Source organism: Haliotis cracherodii, unplaced genomic scaffold (assembly GCF_022045235.1).
Source record: "Haliotis cracherodii isolate W230 unplaced genomic scaffold, xgHalCrac1.p SCAF_7, whole genome shotgun sequence".
In the NCBI taxonomy this organism is placed as follows: Eukaryota; Metazoa; Mollusca; class Gastropoda; order Lepetellida; family Haliotidae; genus Haliotis; species Haliotis cracherodii.
This window is the reverse complement of record NW_027266330.1, coordinates 47,393,389-47,414,816: the sequence shown is the minus strand read 5'-3', so window position 1 is coordinate 47,414,816 and position 21,428 is coordinate 47,393,389. Positions and strand designations below refer to the sequence as shown.

The window sequence follows — 21,428 nt, the reverse complement described above, 5'->3', positions numbered from 1 at the left end:
ATAGTTGATGTGGGATGTTGTGAGATCAACATAAAGAAATTGTTTATAGTTATACCAACAAATTCCATCTGTCTTTCCGTGGACCATTTTTGTGTGTGACCAATAAATTAAAAACTGCAAAATAGATTCTTTTTAAACATGGTGAAAACTATTAATGCCTTAGGAGAGGTGCAGTATGAAGTTTGAACTCAATATTTGTATTTTCTGAAAAAATACAGCTTACTTTTATTTCAAGGTAGACACAATTTTATGGATTACAACTTCTTTAATACTGTAAAAAGCGACGTTTCAGTATAGATCCTTATACCTTTGTCAAGCAGGACTGACTGAGGGACTGACTGACTGATATAAAAGATTTAACGTGCGCTTTCCGACTACAGCGTATTTCGCACACGGGCCTGGCCGGACCATTTAGTGTATTCCGAGAAGGGTGAAAGTGGTGTGTGCAACCCAAGAGGGGGCTTTTAGGGGTTGCTTATATTGATTTTTTGAAATTTTTAAATTTGGAATAAATGCCGAGGTGGGTGGAGGAGGGAACTAAGGGAGCCGGGTGAGGTGCGTGTTTGTATGTTTATTGGATTTTGGATTGGTAGATTAATTAATTTTTAGATGCGCTTAATTAGGTCTGTTTTGATTAGGAATACGCCTAGGGCCTTGAAGTTTTCTAGTTTATTTTGAGGGTTTAGTATTTCATCTAGAGTAGGAACCTTATTTAGATTGAGGGCGGTTTGTAGTGTGGTTCTGTGTGTTTGATAGTGGGTGCAGTGAATGAGTGCGTGTTCTGTGGTTTCGGGTTGTTTGCAGTGGGGGCAGTTGCCTGTGGTGTGTCTTTTAAGTTGTTTTAGGTGGTTATTTAGGTTGGTGTGTCCTGTTTGGAGTTTTGTAATTAATCTGTCAATTTTTTTAGAGGGGTGTAGGATTTTAGGTTTGGCTAGTGGTTTTCTGAGCACTTTTTTTATTTGGCTATTTGAGTTTTGATATTGATTATGCCATTTTTTGGTTATTTTTTGTTTGTTTACACTTTTAATTTCTGATTTTGAGATGGGTAGGTTTAGGCTTATTTCTGGTATTTTGAGAGATAATTTAGCTGCTTTATCGGCGCTTTCATTGCCGTAAATAAGACTGAGGGACAAAGAACAGAATATATATAGTAGGTAGAGGATTAACGGTAGAGGATTAACAGTAACAACAATTATATATGAGTGGGATAACATGAGTAAGTGTTGACAACAGAAGGATAATACTGTCACAACACGATGGACAGAGAACACATAGGTAGAAGCCAATAGGGACATGAAGCCAATTAAGCAGGATAAGTCATTATTGTTTGATGAGTTCATAGTAGGCAGATGGGATGAAATAGCCTTGATCTCTGTTGATTGATGGCTTGTAGCGGCGAATGCGGACTGCTTCTGTTCTGTTCTTTTAGTGAAATCATGGTGGTTGTTTTATTTGTTACGCAGAAATATTTTACTGAAACATTTGTGCGACCTATGACTAGAAAACTAAACCAACATGGATTATTTTCAAATTTAAGGAACAGTTTCCATACTAATAGAAGAGGTTAGATTTTAATTAAGTTTAATTTTGATGTGTGTATTTTCTGAGAAAATATTGCTTTTTCATGTTTTGAACTTCAAAATATGTTGGAGTCGAAGGCAGAGGTATTAGTGAGCCCTGCAAAGTTCTGGGTGGGTTTGACTAGGCAGCGCTTCCTGGGAGAAGTCCCATTCGCTGTCTGGGCTGCGTGTTGAGGGGGCAAGGGTCCTGAGCTGATGATGAGCCTCACGTTTTGTCCTGTTTTATTTAAAGTGTTAATGAGAATATGATAGGTTATAAGCGTGTATGAACAGAAAGAGGTTTGAAAAATAACATCACAGTACAGTGAAACTCCATTAATGTTGATGAAGGCAGGGACATGTGACAAGCCCTCCATGGGATGTCACATCAGGTGAACTTCAGTCTCACGGCTTGAATTTCCAAATTCTTGGTATGTGAAGCATTCAAAGTATATTGATTTCTGTAACCTGAAAACGAACATGAATGAGCTAGAGTCTTGCTAGCAGGTCTACATACTGTCCACTTACACCTTGTATTCGATGTTTCCAGAGAAGGACAACTTCCAGCCCGGTGCAGATGATACACCATGCACCAAGTGCAAGAGATACGACCATCCCGAATGGGTAAGTGGCATACCTGATACATGGGTACATCTACGTCAATTAACTGTTAACAGATGTCCATGAGCTATGGTTCTTTCAATAACTGCAAAAGACATTGACCTTGCGAGCTTTTATTCACACATCAGATGTTCTATAAGTGTTCAGTGTTGATCAGTGGGCTTGAAAGTCCAGGTATTGATGTAGAGTTTGGCAGTTGGTCTGTGTGGATAGTGTGATGCCAAACACGGTTGGATACAGCTTTTCTGGGAGAATTGGTGTTCAGATTTTCATAAAATGTCAACCTCAAAGTTATATTTAGCGCTTTTGCCATTGCTTCATCCCCACAACGTGTTCACGACACCCTGCTCTCACGCTGCAGCAGTGGATACAGGATTTCCAGCAGGGTGCAGGGAGGAGAGATGCATATTTTCCTATTTATCATCATTGTCATATGACATCTCTTCACCGACACTCATGAGAGCACAAGCAGAGTGCACATGAACTTGTTATTGGTCAGTTAGAGTAATATACAGTCCTGGTACAGTATTGAGACATCTCTTTTCTTCCACTGTCCCGGGATTGCCTGTTACAAAAACTGCCTGATTAAGCACAATCAGTTGCAGGTTGCACTGGTTTCACAATTTCCATATACAGAAAGTCGTTATTTACATAGTTTTCAATGAAAGTTTACTTTGAATATAAGTACAATTTTAGCGTCCCCCTTCCTATGTGTGGAATATCTGTAAGAGATTATGTGGAGTGATTAATGTGTGAGTGAGTGAAAACTATTTTTTGGAGCTGTAGCTGTTTTGCAGTCATTCTCTGCAAGCACTTTGTATGTTACAAATATTTATGCTTGGATCCATGTGTAGGTTATTGATTGCTCTTGATTTCAGATTCTGCTCTGTGATAAATGTGATAGTGGGTACCACACCGCCTGTCTCCGACCTCCAATCATGATCATCCCGGACGGAGACTGGTACTGTCCACCATGTCAACATGTAAGTCACTTCAACATTGTCTACTGGAGTATATCACTGGGATGATGCAGGCTGGGAGAAGGACTTGAAGCTTGACATCCATCTTGAAAAGTCCATGAGTAGATTCTGACATGAGTAGATCTTGACAATGGATAATATTACTTGTCAACTGGTGGTGAGGAGTACAATGGCTCACCATATCAGCGAGGGACCGGTTGACAAGAATTTTATCTGACCAGAATATTTGCCCCTTTATCTGAAATATCTTCATCACTATGGATAGCAAACCGTTTCCCAGCCACCTTGACTGCTAGCAGACAATGTAAACACATCAATAATTATCGGCCTCGCATTGCAATCCTATATCCTCAGTTAAATTTGCTAAAATGCATTTGATATGTTAATGAATTTCAAGATAATCAAATCACTAGTTGCATTGGTAAGAAGTGCAGCATTTCCCAGCAGAGTATATGAGATTTGTACCTTATCTGTGCTGGGGACACAGGAAAGTGCCCTTTCCATAACCAATCAGAAATAAGTAGTGTCTTAAAAAGCCTTTCATTTTCCGGACTAATCCAAATCACAACAATGTGTTACTTGAAAATAAATATATCTTTTCATAGTTTTTAATACAATGTTGAAATCTCTCAGTAACTTCTGAGGAAACAAATTGTATCTTCCTACAAGTGATCGCTGCCACAGTGAATTTCTGTATGAAGCCATGTTAGGATTAGGCTTGTGACATTTCCGTTTTTGTTGTGGTTGTGTGTTGTATACACTCCCTTTTACTTGTACAGCAATATTAATGTGACAGCAATATCAATGTGACAGCAATATTAATGTGACAGCAATATCAATGTGACAGCAATATTAATGTGACAGTAATATCAATGTGACAGCAATATTAATGTGACAGCAATATTAATGTGATAGCAATATTAATGTGACAGCAATATTAATGTCACAGCAATATTAATGTCACAGCCATATTAATGTCACAGCAATATTAATGTGACAGCAATATTAATGTCACAGCCATATTAATGTCACAGCAATATTAATGTCACAGCAATATTAATGTCACATCAATATTAATGTGACAGCAATATTAATGTCACAGCAATAATAATGTCACAGCAATATTAATGTCACAGCAATATTAATGTCACAGCAATATTAATGTGACAGCCATGAGATAAGGAACCTTGTGGGTGAAGCATCACATTTTGACTTTTCATTATTTTTTTATAACTACATCTTCGGAAAACACAATAATACAATTAACAAGCTTCAATTCACATTTATACATGACGTCAAACATTTGGACTCATTTTCCGACTTATAACTGTTTCTGTAATCATGGTAATAATTGCCATTTTCAGACATAATGTCATGTCTGAAAGTAGAAATGTATGCTGAAAGATTTTGAAATATTTTTATTACATTACGCACAACAAGAGAGAAATACGATATTTTTGTACAGTCGGCACACATTGCGATTTTCACTGAAGTAAGTTGATGTCATATGTCTTTATATCATCATAGCACAATTGAACCTAGCACTAAACTTCTGTCCGGTAGCCTGAACTTCTCTGTCATAATCTGAAGTTCCTACATCTGGACTTCAACTAGTAGGAATGTTAGAGTGAATGAAATGTAACTATGTATTCTCTGGCTCCAGACTGCTACATTATGAAATGTGTTTTGTTTTTTTAAACAGGTAATGCTGGTGCAGGTTCTACAAGAAAATCTTCTCAACCTTGATGTCTCTTTAAAAAAGAGAGAGCGGTTAGTGAGAAGGTAGGAGCTTTATTTTTTAAGCATCAACTTCCATATAATCTTTGAACCAAACAGTCCAGTCATCCATGGCACCGCCTATCGATCCTTATGATCATGTGTTCAAATCCCACATTCACCCTGGTTATGGTTTGCCTGCACCATACATATGCTAATTGGTTCCACTAAAGTTGAGAATGCTGCAGGTTCCACTAAAGTTGAGAATGCTGCAGGTTCAACTAAAGTTGAAAATGCTGCAGGTTCCACTAAAGTTGAGAATGCTGCAGGTCCCACTGAAGTTGAGAATGCTGCAGGTTCTACTGAAGTTGAGAATGCTGCAGGTTCTACTAAAGTTGAGAATGCTGCAGGTTCCACTAAAGTTGAGACCTGTGATCTGGTTTAGAATAGGTCTTCAGCAACCCATGTTTGCCGTAAAAGACGACTATGCTTGTCGTAAAAGATGACTAATGGAATCGGGTGGTCAGGCCCGCTGCCTTGGTTTATGCATGTCATCGTATCTCATTTGTGCGGATTGATGCTCATGATGTCAATCACTGGATTGTCTTGTCCAGACTCGATTTTTTTCAGACCGCCATCATATAGCTGGAATATTGCTGAGTGCAGCATTAAGCAACAAACAAACAAACTAAAGTTGAAAATACTGCATGCCTTTGCTGATTTTCTCCAACATTAAGCTGACGTGGGGTCAGGGGCAGAAATTAGCGCTGGCCTACTAGCCTGAGTCATTTTCACTTGGGTTGAAGCCTTGAAGGTATCCTAAGCATGCTAAGGGCTGGTAGCATTGTGAACATTGTATCATCACTTTTAGGGCCAGTAGTCTTTGTAGGTTGATTTCTATCCCTGGATATGACTGAAATACCTTTCAAAGCAATGTTAAACCAAACTCACTTTGAATCAAACTTGATATGTAAGATATTTCAATAACCACTTACCAACATCTTGACATTGAATACATTCCAGCCTTGTTCTGTGACACACAAAGATCTGTATTATTGACAGTGTCAAGTGTACATGTAATATTTTGTGTTGTTTCCTTTTCAGAAAAGAACGTCTAGCCTTTGTCGGTATCAGTTTGGATAACATTCTAAAAGAGGTATGCAATGGTTCATAGTGATCGCGTTTCATGTCATGTAGATATTAGATATTTGCGGATCCTAGGTGTAAGTGCAGAGTTACGTTCCTTTGGGGACCTTTGCTTGAGATCAGTGGTGATGACAAAGTCTTGTGAAGTGTTTAGACAGACTAAATAAAGTGCTGACACATATTACTAGGGCATATTTTGATCAGGGATCGCAATCATAATGTGTTTTCCAATAAAATATTCAAATCACCTGGACAGGACAAGAAGAGCAACATTCAACTGCACAAGGAGCGGGAGGAAAGGATGATGGCGATAATGACCAAGCGGCTGATGGAGGAGGAGAGAGACGTCCCTGATGAAGTGTACTCCAAGAGGTCATGCCGATCTCGCCAGTCCATGAGCTACAGGTTCACCGAGTATGACAATCTCATCAACAGCGCCATCGGGGATGACATTAAGGAGGAATCATATGAAGAGGACAGCTACTCAGGTAATGTACCCAGCTGTCTATCAATCAATGGAACATACATGGGAAAACTAGACTTGTCTCTGCCAGTTTAAAAAAACTTGAAAGTTTGAGGCGCTGCAATTTGCTGTGCAGAGTTGCGTCCCTTAGAAACCTGTGATTATGGGTTCGAATCCTGGTTTCGCCCCAGTTATGTTTCTAGGTTTGTCAGCACCATAACCATGCTCGTGGGTTACCCCGAAGTGGTAAAGGTCTGAGACCTGCATCACTTCAGGCTTTCCTCCCACATTAAGCTGACACCCATGATATAACTGTAATACACTCACTCACTCACTCACTCATGTCCATTAAAACTGATGTGACTTTTCTTTCGAGGCAACATAAGTTACCTCCCTTACTCATTTCTCAGTTGATAAGTATAGGGTCACCGAAATGCGCTCCCTGGAGATACGGAGGATGTAGTGAATGTAGTGATGCAGATTCTTGAGATCAGCTTGTTATAGCTAAGCCTTTACCTGTACAGATGGGAGTGGTGGAGGGGGAGGCGGAGGAGGAGGCAAGGACATGTCCAACATCACAGGTCGTCCTCCACCTGTTGTCAACCGAGAAAGGAAAAGCCAGAAGGCCCGCCGCCGACGACGTCTCACGCAGCTGGACAGCGATGAAGAAGGGGATGAGAGTGAAGAATACCAGGCTTCCAAGTGAGTAGCCTGGCCTTGTAGTGGTTTACAATGGTGTAATGATTTTATTATTAGAGCAAGAGCAATAGTGTTTGCAGTGTTACTTTACGAAGTATATGACACAAACTGACTGATAACGAGTTCTTGTGCTAAATGTAGGTGATACCAGGAAGCCGTATAGAGTCACACCACAATCACATCATTTGCAGATGTCAACCATTTAAAATGTTCAACTTTGATGCTGAATGATGTAACGTTCAAACGTACTTTGGTAAAATCCTTGGCAACAAACTGATAACCTTTTATGTTGTCTACTTCCCATTGGAAATTTTGGAAGATTATTTACACTGGTAGTTTATAAATATTTGGTTCAGACTGACTCCTGTTATGTAATAATGATTTGAAGAAAATTGTCAAAGGGAACTATCCCCAAGTTACATCATTTAAAAAACACGGACGCACGCACGCAAGCACAAATAAATAAATCCATATCCATGGCTACAACAGGTCCAGATCTTTTGATTTCAAGTTGTTGTTGTTTTTGTTTGTTTTGTTTTTTTTGGGGGGGGGGGGGTGATTAAGCGCTTCATAACTTGATGTTTCAAGACTTTGATCATGTTTTCATCACAAGAAATAGATCCTACATCATTTTCTATCCCAAAGGCGGAATGAAAGATGAAATTCTTCATGTACAGTGTGACAATATGTATGTGTTCCAGAGACTCTGCCTCAGAAATGAGTTATGAGGAACCAGTGAGTGAGGTGGATTCAGAGGCCTCAGACTGGCGGCCGCGGACAGGCCGACCTGGTGTCCGGCCAACACGGGTACGAACCTCCCGCGGAATCAGGAGGAAGTGGTCTCGCTTTGATGATGATTTTGGTAAGAAATTACTTTGTTCAATGGGAACACCACATCAGTGATCATGGTTACTGTTGACTCGTTCAGAATCTAAGGGAGTATGTTTCCATGTGTAGGAAAGTTATTTTAGATGTTTACTTTTCGTGTAAGAATAGGTTCGTAGCCCTCTGTTGCTTGTCCTGAGATACAACGAAGTTAGAGCAGATGATCTGGCTCATGATAAATCCCAGATCTGTCTGGCCAGTATTCACTTGTTTACCAGTATTCACTTATTTACCAGTATTCACTTAATTACAGGCTGTGTCAGATGGAATATTTATTATCCCCCACACCAACGAAGTGTGTGTGTGTGTGTGTGTGGGGGGGGGGGGGGGGGGGATATAGAAATGGGTTCTGTCCGTCCATCCATCAGTGTGTGTGTATGTGCGTGCATGTGTGTGTGCGTCCCGAAATCGTTTCTGGAGCATAACTCAGAAACCTTTAAATATTTCTATACAAAACTTTGCATGTCAATCAGACTCATGCCGAACTGGTGCATTTTGCTATATAGGAATTTTTATTTTTTACGTTTCCATGGCAACAAGTTGGACTTAGGTTCTATAAGGGTGGTGTTCATTTCCAGAGCATAACGCAAAAACTGTGAACTGGTGCCTTTTGTTATATAGGAATTTTATAATTTTTTATTTTATTTCTCATGTTTCCATGGCAACAAGTTGCACTTAGGTTCTTTTGGGTAGAGTTTGTTTCCGGAGCATAACTCAAAACCCATTCAATACTTTCGAACAAAACTTTGCATGTTTACCAGACACATGCTGAACTGGTGCCTTTTGCTACTTAAGAATTTTAGAAATTTTTATTTTTTACGTTTCCATGGCAACAAGTTTGACTTGGTTGTATATGGGTGGTGTTCGTTTACGGAGCATAACTCAAAAACCGTTAAATACTTATAACAAATAAACTGTTAAATATTTCCTTGCCAAACATTGCATGTCTATATATAAAGCACATACTGAACTGGTGCCATTTGATATAAAGGAGTTTTAGAAATATTTATTTTAGAATTTCCATCTATTTTGACATGGGCTAAGAGAAATGTTGGGTCAGTTACCTGGTTTGGGACCATAACGTGTTAAAATAGGCAGGGGATATAGATGACTTCGTCAACTATACACTTGTTGCTGTGGTTGTGCAGAGTTGCATCCCTTGAGCATTTCAGGCACTTATAATTGTGGGATAAATCCCGGTTCGCCCCAATATGTTTCTAGGTTTGTCAGCATCATACCCGCTCATGGGTTTCAGTGAAGTGGTAAATGTCTAAGACCTGCATCACTTCAGGCTTTCCTCCCACATTAAGCTGACATGCCATGAACTAACTGGAATACTGTTAAAAGCGACGTTAAACCCAACTCACTCACTCACTCACCCAGTGATTATAATATTAAACAGGTTGTTGTATTTGTTTTGGTTGAAACAAATCTAAATCTTATACCCATATCAAAGGATATGTGTACTATCTTCCAAAGGGACATTATCTGTGCAGATTATTCTTTAATTTGACAAGTTTAGCATTTGAAGGGTACTGGTACTGTCCAGTTTGTCAGGGTTTCTCTGTATAATTTGTATCAAGTTGGACTTTTGAAAAAAGAAACATTTTTACAAAAACAATTGACAGTAGTAATCTAATTGTAATTATATTTTCAGTGGTAGACGATGACTATGATAGTGATGACAGTGCCAGTAACCGGAGGTCTACCCGAGCGTCATCAAAACGAAGGGTCAACTATCAGGAATTTAATTCCGATGAATCGGAAGCAGTGGAATCTCCAATATCAGAATCTGATGACGATGTATCTGAAAGGGATTTGTGTTCGGACGATTCTGACAGAAAGACCAGAAAACCTGTACGTCGTGTGATCCGGTCAGACGATAGCGACGAAGAAGAAGGAGAAAAGAAAGACAAACCACCAACTGTTGAGAAGAAAAAAATTAAGAAGATACGGCCTAAAATCAAGGACCGAAGTTCTGATTCAGAGAAAGAGAGTTCGGAGAGTGGAAAGAGTCAGACCGAGGAAGAAGATGAAGAAACTGAGAATGAAAAGAGTGATGAAGACTCATCCGAGAATGAGAAAAAGAGGTCACAGAGACGACCACAAAGAAAGGCGGCGAATGTTGATTTCAAGAGTTTCCTTGCCTCCGAGTCTGAAAGTGACGCAGAGAAAGATAAAACAGTAGTTGTGAATGCTAAGCGAAAGGTTCGTGGAGGGAAGAATATGGAGAATATTCTGAAAGCAGGTAGAGAGGATAGTTGTGATTTCTCCTCTTACTCTAAACCAGATGGTGAATCAGATGACAGAACTGATGACGGTGAAAGGACTAATGATGGTGAAAGTAGTGATAAAAAGTCAGACCAGGAAAAGATTGAAACTGTGTCGGAAGCTTCCAAAGATTCTCAAAGTGCACCAGAAGTGAATGGACATGATCACCCTGCTGGGGACAATAAACCAAATAAAGATGTACCTCCGCCGGGATTCTCAAATGAAGGTGAAAAGTTTCGGCCCCATGGTAGTGAACCGTTTCCTCACCAGGGTCCTCGAGACTTCCAGTATCCGTATGGTGCTCATCAGAAACAGTTTATGCATCCTCAGTATGGTCCAATGCCTCAAGGTCTTCCTCCTCACTCACAAATGAGTTCCCCACCTCATGGGTCCCCTCATCACCCCCAAGGGACGCCACCCCACCCCCAGGGCACCCCTCCACACGGAACGTCCCCTCATCATCCTTCAAGTGCATCACCCCACCATCCACCCTCTGCATCTCCACACCATCCCCCTATTGCCTCTCCTCATCAACCTCATGGCACTCCACCTCATCCTCATGGAATGCCTCAGCACAAGATGGGTCCTCCGCCCGTTCCACAAGGCCAGCCATACCCCCAGGGACCACCCCCACCTCTCCACATGGGACGCCCTGTTCCTGGCATGCCGTTTCGGCCACCTCACCCAGGGTACCAACAAGGCCCACCCCATCATGGTGGACCACCACCCCACCCTCACCCGGCGGGAGGACCACCTTCCCACTCTCATCCAGCCAGAGGATCACCTCCCCACCCTCGTCCTGCGGGAGGACCACCTCCCCACTCTCACCCAGCAGGAGGACCACCTCCCCACCCTCATCCCACGGGGGGGCCACAGTCCCACCCTCATCCTGCAGGAGGACCATCACCCCACCCTCTTCCTGGGGGAGGAGCACCACCACATCCACACCAGTCAGGGGGACCAATTCCATCCCATCCAGGGCCGCCTCACCCCAGAGGTATGCACCCTCATCAAGGACCACCCCCTCCAATCCCACATGGCCCTCAAAAACATCACGGCCCACCCCACCCCCGTGGTCCACCCCCAAGAGGTATTCCTACTTATGGCCCTTACCCCCATTATGGGCCCCCTCCCGGGTCCTTCCCACCAAACCAACCCCCTCCAGTGCGTCAACACCTTCCACCATCCTCCCAGAGTAACCCTGGTCCCCAAGTAGCCCATCAGCCACCTTCATCAGCTGCATCTAGTGGTAGCAGTGGTTTCATGATGGACAACCTGCTGCGTGACAATCGCCAGTACCCTGAAGACAGACAGTACCCAGAGGAACAGCCTGCTCGCTTTCCTGAGGGACGGCGATACGAAGAGGAACGCCATTTCTCGGAAGAGGAAGAACAACAGCAGGGAGGCGAGGAAGATGATCTTGAAGATGTGTCCGATATTGTGCACTATGTCATGAATGACGAATACTTCAAACAACATACATAGCCATATAAGAAAGGACAAGCATGATTCTAGTGACTGACGGTACATATGGGGAAGGTTGTAGCAAACAAGTACAATTTTGTGAACTGGGTTTGCCGCCATTGATATCCACTCGTGACTGAAAGCCACTGTACTTAAAGACTGTTGAGAACTTTGTTAGCTCGAGATGAAAGTATGCTGACATTTCGTCTGTCAAATATATCTGGTCATTTTTTCAGTTAGTCATTTAACAGGGTATCAGTGAACTTAGAAAACATTGTCAGTGGTACAAAATGCATTGCTTTGTGACATATGCTTTTGATCAATTAAGTTACCAAAACCTAGATGTAAAATAATGCAACTGTCTTTCTGTTTTATCCAAAGCAATTAGTAGATCTCATTTTAAGCACGGCGATATACCTCAACTTCACAGTAATGCACATAAGCGTGTACATTTGTTGAATGCTGTATTCCTTCCTGCCCTTACTTTCAGTCAGGAAACAAAGGGTTCCATCCTATATTCGCCTGAACCGCTAAAGCCTACTTGTTCATGTGTCTGTTCCCGGGCCCATTATTAAATATACTTCACAGATATTTATTTTACATCTGTAACCATGCTGACTTGTCAAGAAAAGACTTTTATACTTATTTTTTAGAATTTAAAATATTTATTTTACAGATTCATGACTGTTTAATGGACAAGCCTAATTGTATCTTGTTTACGGAGTCCAATCTGTTTGTCGTTGTTTTAAGTGGGAAATATACATCAATACTGGTCTCCATGCTTCAGTTCGGCTCTGCAGCCGGTGGCCATGTTGAACCACAGTTCCTTGCTTCCAGTGCACTTTGTTGATGCAACTGATTTCTGTGTTTTAGCGATTTTTATTAACAAACTTATCATGTTATAACTTAAAATTGTTCCGAAACCTCAATTCTACGATGGTTTTAAGTACAAACAGTGGTCTGGTACAAACTGTTCCTGCTCTTTCTTCCAAACTGTTACAGTTTGTTTTTGTTGTGAATAATTCAACCATGCTAAAATATTTTTGAATCTACTTGCCTGAAGACATGTTCTGTGGAATTACTTTGGTTTCACAATTTAGTGGTGACCACAACTAGACATATTTCTGTGTTAACCAGTGATTGTGGACCACAGGGCCAAAAAGACGTTGCCAGCTTTGGCACATTGCAATTCGTTTCTATGGAAATGCTTTTTTACTTCAGTCAAATTTTCATGCACTTTTGAATTTGACAGTGGGAGCAATCATGATATGTGTCCATGGACAGACCTAGTCATTGTAATCTCTCAGTTCTAGCTGACTAGGTGCCACAGTCAATCTTGTCCAAATGACGTTGTCTGACATACATGTCCTTGCCAAAGTTGACCAGATTGTTCCTGTGGGACAGCTTCGCATTAAAGATACCCATCACCTCTACAGGTTTAATCTTGCCAAGCCCTACAACATGGGCATCTGTTGTACCTGATGGTCAGTTGGAAAAACATTTTGTACTTTGTAGAAAGTGAACATGGGAATTAACCCTGAAAATAGGCATGATTAACTTTTTGTGCACTGAGTGAAAGTGTAAGTATTACAGTATTGGTGACCTTGGGGGACTAAGCTAACTGTTGTCATATTGCTACTAGGAAAGACGACTATGCTTGTTGTAAGAGGCGACTAAGTGGTCAGGATTGGTGACTTGGTTGATGCATGTCATCGTATCCCAATTGCTTAGATCGATGCTCATGATGTCAATCACTGGAATGTCTGGTCCAGACCCGATTATTTACAGACCGCTGTCATATAGTTGGAATATATGGCTGAGTGGGGCATTAAACAACAAACAAACAAACTAGGAAAATAGGAAACATTTCCAGCTCCAGAAAGATCCGGGGTAGAACATGTCTTCAGCAACCCATGCTTGCCGTAAAAGGCGACTAACAGGACCGTGTGGTCAGACTCGCTGACTTGGTTGATGCATGTCATCAATCCCAATTGCATGGATCGATGCTCATGATATTAATCACTGGATTGTCTGGTCCAGACTTGATTATTTACAGGACGACATCATATGGCTGGAATACTGCTGAGTGCAAACAAACAATGAAACTGTGAGAGTGGAGGTTATATCTTGAATGCATGTTCCTTAAATGTATTGCAATAACTTGAAGGAGAATCCATGTTACACTAGTCACACTGAGTCCTGACATCAGCATGTGGCACCACATGGTCAGTGTGAGAGTAGCCGTTGCTATGTCAGCATGCTACTGTTATCAGTAATACTTACGTTCACACGCCGCAGGCTTGCTAAAGATGTGAGAGAAGCAACGATTCACCTGAGTGTATTCTTGCTGATGTCAATTGTTGTGTCTGCCATTGTTGCATTAGAGGTGGCAGTACATGATTACATGGCTCCAGATTGCTGGGTATGCTTGTCGTAAAAGGCGACTAATGGGATCGGGTGGTCAGGCTCGCTGACTTGGTTGATGCATGTCATCGATCCCAACTGGGTGGATCGATGCTCATGATATCAATCACTGGATTGTCTGGTCCAGACTCGATTATTAACAGACCGCCGTCATATAGCTGGAATATTGCTGAGTGCGGCGTAAAACAACCAACCAAACATTCAACCATATTGCTGGGGTCATTTACTAGGAACAAACTCGATGTCCCTCTCTTTCAGAGCCATATGTATCCCAAGTCTCTAGAAGTCTGTAATATGAGTTTCACAGGTATGGTCACAGGTATGGGGACCATTGTATTGATCCTTTCCCCAATGTTTTGTTTGTCAACTGACCCATGCATATTCCAATCATTCTTAAGCTCTGTGGTTGATTTGTGATTGCAATGTCTGGGCTGATGTGGCAATGATCAAACTTCAACAGTTATGAATCTTATTGAAATGTTCCTGATGACAATCTACTATTTAAGCACAGCAAGAGTCAAGAATCCGAAGGGCATTTTCATTTTGGCTTCCATGTATCATATTCATGTTGATTATACATTGGAATATTTCTGTCTCTAACTTGTACAAACCGGCATAATATTACTGGTAAATTTTTGACAGTTAGATAGAAACAGTGACGTGTTGGGTATTTGACTTCCCTTCACTAATGACTGATCTGTCTATTCGTCCAAAATGAGGAGGCCAGTTGCAATAAATATCTACCCTGTTCCACAAAACAGACTTGGAATTACATCAGTCCTGACTTCTAACATAACATGGACTTACGTTAGTCCAAGATGGTTTTGTGTAGTGGTGACATGGGGTAGAATATAGACAGACTGAAGGCTGCTGACTTCTCGAGGTCTGGAATGGATGTTCTTCAGCTTCGTCCCTATAATGACATCATCCACTGCTGATTGTTGATCTGGTGCACAAGGCAGGCTGTTAGGCCACAGTGCATCATGTATGTATTTGACATTTCACTAGAATGCTTAAAGTCTGTGTTATTATTCCTGTAAATAGAACTGGAACATGAAACTGTTTCATCAAACAGTTTGAAGTTGAGTCCTATAATTTCTTTATTGATGTGCGAGAGACGAGCCAAATTGCATTTCAAGCAAGTTAGAATCTGCCCATTGAATCAACACTTTACTTGCGTGCTCGCTTGTTTAATGATTTCGTTCAGGTTCGCAATAACTGGTTACTGGTATTACTATGACTAAATGGCTCAAGCTGGGCATTATTCACATCTTAGAAGTCTCTCCATATCAGTATGACAGTAGCGGTATGTTTGTAACTTTCTGACAATGTTTGTATTGCTCATATACCTTTGATAATAACCTGTTAAGTAAATCAGATGTTCCTAGTGTGATGGATGAGCTTGTTTGCCACCAATTCCTGTTTAATACCTTGGGGAACCAAGTGGGGCTCAATAGTTCCCCAACGCTCTATAGCTTGTCGTAATTGCATCATGTGATAGGCTTGGTGACTCAGTGTATTGCATGTCATCATACCCAGTGCTGCTCACAATATCGATCACTGGTTTGTGTGTCCAAAACATGAATATTTACTGGAAACTGAATTCAAAATTGGGCAAGTTTGGTAATGAAAAATCTTTCACCATGCAGAGTTGTGTCCCTTAGTCATGCCAGGATCCGCTGTTTGTGACGTTGAATCACATTGATTATGATGCTTATTATGTCGGCATACCTGTATCTCAGTGGTCTCACCAAAGTCATAAATGTCCACCATTGTTATGAGAACATCTGTTAAATGAAAATATCATTGACTGTAGGTCACAGCTCTACGAATTTGTTTTCATATCAACTTGATTACAGCAGAACTAACTTCAGATGTTTTAGGACAGGAAATTAGTTCAATATGGCCTGCTGTGCTTTCATTTCCATGTAAAGGTATCATCTGTCGCCCACCATGTACAGTGACTGGGTCACAATTATATTTGTAAATTCTGTTTTACATTTTAAAGTGTGTTGTGTTCTGTTTGTAAGATAGTAAAGTTTATCAATAAGATTTTGTAGAAAGGGTTTTAAGCAATTTTACTGTGTGTGTTTTTTGTTGTTGAGAAGAGTACATTTATAGAGACAAGAACTGAAGTTTAGTTTGAAATGTATTAGCATGTTTAGAAAGCAGGAAATGTTTTTGTCATTGCATAGTAAGTTATGATCCATTTTATCTGAGGTCTCAAGTCTGACTTTCATAGACAATATTTTGTGGAATATTTGGCAAAGTGGACTGATGGTTGTAATATATCTGCAAGCAGCACTTTGATTTTTATGTGAAAGTTAACTCCTGAAAGGGCCTCTTCAAACCATTAATCCATCTTAGCTGTCCATGTAATTACAATACATTTGTTGATAGCCTCCCTTGTTCAGCAGTCATCACAGGTGACACAGTGGTGTAAAGGGCTGAAGTTGTCCGTGCCAGAAGTCACATTATCACACCCAACATTATGATCACCAGCACACTACCTGTGTTTGTAAGGTTTCGAACGTGCTCGGTGTCTACGACCAGAATCACCGTCTTTCCTGTCACATTATAGTACAGCTGGTTGTAGTACAGTGTGTAACATCTATTGTTTATATTGATAAGCGTTCGCTCGTCATGCCGAAGACCCGGGTTCGATTCCCGACATGGGTACAATGTGTGAAGCCCATTTCTGGTGTCTCCCGCCGTGATATTGCTGGAATATTGCTAAAAGCGGCGTAAAACCAAACTCACTCACTCATATTGATAATATTTCAGTGAAAGCCCTGTCTAAGTATGAGCCAGAATTACATATCCACAGCATTGTGTACAGGTTCATTATTTCCATTAGGTAGAAACTGTCAGGTTAACGTTTATCATTGAATGTAACCGATTCCCTTTTCTTATGCTGCAATATTTTCCCTGCCCCACAATTTGTATGTGATTTTAGGATGATGTTGATGACAAACCAGTCAACTTGTATATCATTTGATTCAAATGATAAACTGTTACGACTTACTGTTTAATTACGAGTCCAGTATCTGGAATTGGTCCTGACTTCATCCACCATGTCTGTTGAAAGACCATTTTAATGTTTTGTATGTAAAACAAACCCATTGAAGTAAATTTCTACAAAATACATTCATCAAATACCTCATGTGTCTCTAGAATATGAAAAGCCAGTGGTATTGCTACAATTGTATTAAACATTTGAATTCCAGTTTTAAATACCACTGTACACTGAAACTATTATCTCTTCATTGTTACATGATGTTGTGGATACCAAGTAGATATTTGATATTCCGTTGAATGTGTTATGCTTTAGCATAGTTGTGAAGTGCAAACATTATTGTTTTCTTTAGCTACACAATGCCTAATTTATTTTGTATTTACTTGTAATAACTCGCTTCATACACACATATGTAAGTACTACATATATCATATCACGTCGACTGCAAGGCAGCAATTAGCAGGGCTCAGCCAATTTTATTTGCCCACACATGTATAAAACCAGGCCTTTAAATAACGCCATTTCATTTGACGCCTAGCTGGATAAATATGCGCTTTGATATTTATTCCTGTTCTGTGAGATGAATGATATGTAAATAGAACTGACATCTAGTGTACATATTTGAGGTTCGGAGCCGCCATGATCATCATTGTGTCACGTGTTCACTATCATTGGTATCATTTATACTTAATGTCATCAAAAGTAGAAAACATACAATATAATAAAATAGATTGAAAATATTCTGTTCTCTGTTTTGTATTGACTGTATCAGCCAATGTGAGGAGAGGTTGAAATAGTGACAGCAGCATTTCTGTGTGATGACTGGTACTCCGAGAATGAGCTTCACACACTGGACCCATGGAGATAACCTGACCTTGGTCTTGAGTGTGATGAGCTAAGGTGCCAACCACTTGGCTACACTGCCAATACAAAGAGCTGATGCTACACTGCCAATACAAAGACCTGATGCTACCCTGCCAATACAAAGAGCTGATGCTACCCTGCCAATACAAAGAGCTGATGCTACACTGCCAATACAAAGAGCTGATGCTACCCTGCCAATACAAAGACCTGATGCTACCCTGCCAATACAAAGACCTGATGCTACCCTGCCAATACAAAGAGCTGATGCTACACTGCCAATACAAAAAGCTGATGCTACACCGCCAATACAAAGAGCTGATGCGACACTGCCAATACAAAGAGCTGATGCGACACTGCCAATACAAAGAGCTGATGCTACACCGCCAATACAAAGAGTTGATGCTACACTGCCAATACAAAGACCTGATGCTACACTGCCAATACAAAGACCTGATGCTACACTGCCAATACAAAGAGCTGATGCTACACTGCCAATACAAAGAGCTGATGCTACACTGCCAATACAAAGAGCTGATGCTACACCGCCAATACAAAGAGCTGATGCTACACTGCCAATACAAAGAGCTGATGCTACACTGCCAATACAAAGACCTGATGCTACACTGCCAATACAAAGAGCTGATGCTACACCGCCAATACAAAGACCTGATGCTAGACTGCCAATACAAAGAGCTGATGCTTATTCTGCATAACTGGTCTTCTGTATGTTATTTGAATATTGCAGGGGAGAATGAAGCTATAGGTATATTTAACCAGGGGGTATTAAAAAGGATACCGTCAGTACGTCCAATATGGACGTTAAAGGAGCATATCTTGAATACAAGATATAATATTAGGGATACAATTACTGTATCAATTACTTTGTTCTTACTTGTTTTGAAATGACTATAGCAACTGAATTCTTGACATGCGTATAATTCTGCTTTGAACTGTATATATATCTAGGCATAACTTGAAAACTGTTCAATATTTTTCAACAAAACTTGGGATGTATATTATTTAGCAGCTGAGCTGATGACTTCTGCTATTTTAATTTTTTTGCAAATTTTATTTTGTACATTTCAAGGCTAGGGTTCATTTCCGGGCCACAATTTGAAAACCATTCAACATGTTTCAATGACATTTGGCATATGCATTGCTCATCAGCTTAACTGATGCCTTTTGCTATTTTGAAGTTTGTTCAAATTTTATTTTCTCATGTTTCCTTGGAAAAAATTTCGACTTGGTTTCAAACAAGGGTAGGGTTTGTTTCCGGCCCATAACTTGAAAACCCTTCAAAAATGTTCAACGAAACTTGGCATATGCATTGCTCATCAGCTTAACTGATGCCTTTTGCAATTATGAAATCTTTCTAAATTTTATTTAGTTACGTTTGCATGAAAGCAATTTGGTCTCAAATAAAAGGCTTCGTTTCTGAGCCATAACTCTCAAACAGGCCGGAGAGCGGAAGGTCCGGAGTTCGATCCCCGGCCGCGTTATACCTAAAGACGTTAAAAGATGGTACTTGTTGTTACCCTGTCTGGCCCTCGGCATAAAGGGGCTAAAACAAGGACTGGTCGGCTCGGAGTCAGTATACTGTGTCTGAGTGGGGTATTCATGTTAAACTGCAGCATGGTATCTCAGTGAGCTAGCACTATAAATCGGCATCAGTCCGGACTAGTACAAGCAGCCACGCAAACATGTGCATGCACGTCGCTATATAAGTGCAATAGTCTTGGATCAACGTTAAACCCAATTTCACCTCACCTCACCTCACTCCCAAACAAATGAATATTTTTAATATTATTATCCCTCGCCCCAACGAAGTTGGCAGGTGATATTGAAATGGGTTCCATCCGTGCCTGCGAACGTCCCGAAATTGTTCCCGGATCACAACTCAGAAACCATTAAATATTTCTCTACGAAAATTTGCATGTTTACCAGACTCATGCTGAACTGGTGCCTTTTGCTATTAAGGAATTTTAGAAATTTTTATTTTTTACATTTCCATAGCAACAAGTTTGACTTAGGTTCTATAAGGGTGGGGTTCGTTTCCGGAACATAACTCAAAAACCGTTAAATACTTATAACAAATAAACTGTTAAATATTTCCTTGCCAAACATTGCATGTCTATATATAAAGCACATACTGAACTGGTACCATTTGATATTAAGGAGTTTTAGAAATGTTTATTTAAGAATTTCCATAACAGCTATTTTGACATGGGCTAAAAGAAATGTTGGGTCAGTTACCTGGTTTGGTACCATAACGTGTTAAAATGGGCGGGGGATATAGATGACTTCATTGACTATACGCTTGTTTAATTTCATCAGGGCCTTGTCATACACATTAAATTACACATCGATACTTTCATTAATTGCCAATTAATGCCCTGAAATTGCATTTCCAATATGACTGTCATGGTGGCTATGTTTGACACTGATTGGAATGTTATTGTCACTTCATCCAGGACTCTACAATACAATAGGGTGGCCAAAGGTTCTAAGCCACAATCTCAATAAAATGAGATCTTACTCCCTTTGAGGCATCTGTGCCAGAAGAACTGGAAACTCTTCCATAGATTGTGTTAGGTGTGTCAGACAATGAGCACTGAGGCGTCCAAATTCTGGGTATGACTGAGCAATGCATGTATACCAGCATATCTGATTTCGGTATCTTCAAAACGAACTTAAACCACCAGTTTCAAACGTAAATACTTAAAACAGAACTATTGCAACGTGGATATGTTAAACACCCTGTGGTTTCTGAGTGCCATGGTATCTACACCCAAGAGGGAGTGTCCGCTCTGTTCATGCAAAGTGACAAAAGTCAGTAGTTGCCTGGGCATTTGGCAATCCAAGTATGTAGAATCAAATTGTTCAAGTTTTGTAATAGAGACTATATCAGTTATTACAAACCATAATTAGTATTAATCATACAAAGACAGTGTTACCATTTCACACATTATACCCTGACTACATGGTCTAGGCCAAGGCGGGATATGGACACATGGAGCATCATCCTCGGTTATCCAGGGTGTTATGTCTCCTATCTTTAGACATAAATACCCTGGACCCATTCGCCATGATAGCTTTCTTTGAGAAGTGACATCCCCATCTCCAGAGGCATCACACTCTTAGCACAGGATATATCTGGCTTATGAGTGTCATTTGATTGGACGGCTATTTATGCAGTTACGTGTGTCAAATCGGAGCCAAAACGAAGCTCAAGTCGAAGCCCTGGATGCCTGTTGTTAGGACCAAACCACAAATGTGTTTCTCATGGTAACGATGCGGTTCGGGGTCATGGTGACTGGCAG

General features: G+C 40.6%; 1 protein-coding gene across 2 annotated transcripts in view; it reads left to right on the top strand.

The window, feature by feature from the left end:
* LOC139448061 (remodeling and spacing factor 1-like) overlaps positions 1-14,535 on the top strand; it is a 31,266-nt gene extending 16,731 nt beyond the window's left edge. For both annotated transcript variants that reach the window (XM_071229563.1, XM_071229562.1), the window contains exons 9-16: positions 2,110-2,183; positions 3,059-3,163; positions 4,863-4,942; positions 5,981-6,032; positions 6,279-6,510; positions 7,010-7,187; positions 7,886-8,046; positions 9,727-14,535. In XM_071229563.1, coding sequence (XP_071085664.1) covers positions 2,110-2,183; positions 3,059-3,163; positions 4,863-4,942; positions 5,981-6,032; positions 6,279-6,510; positions 7,010-7,187; positions 7,886-8,046; positions 9,727-11,825 — 2,981 coding nt within the window. In that variant the 3' untranslated portion in view covers positions 11,826-14,535. The remainder of the gene's footprint in view (positions 1-2,109; positions 2,184-3,058; positions 3,164-4,862; positions 4,943-5,980; positions 6,033-6,278; positions 6,511-7,009; positions 7,188-7,885; positions 8,047-9,726) is intronic.
* The last annotated feature ends 6,893 nt before the right edge of the window (positions 14,536-21,428 follow it).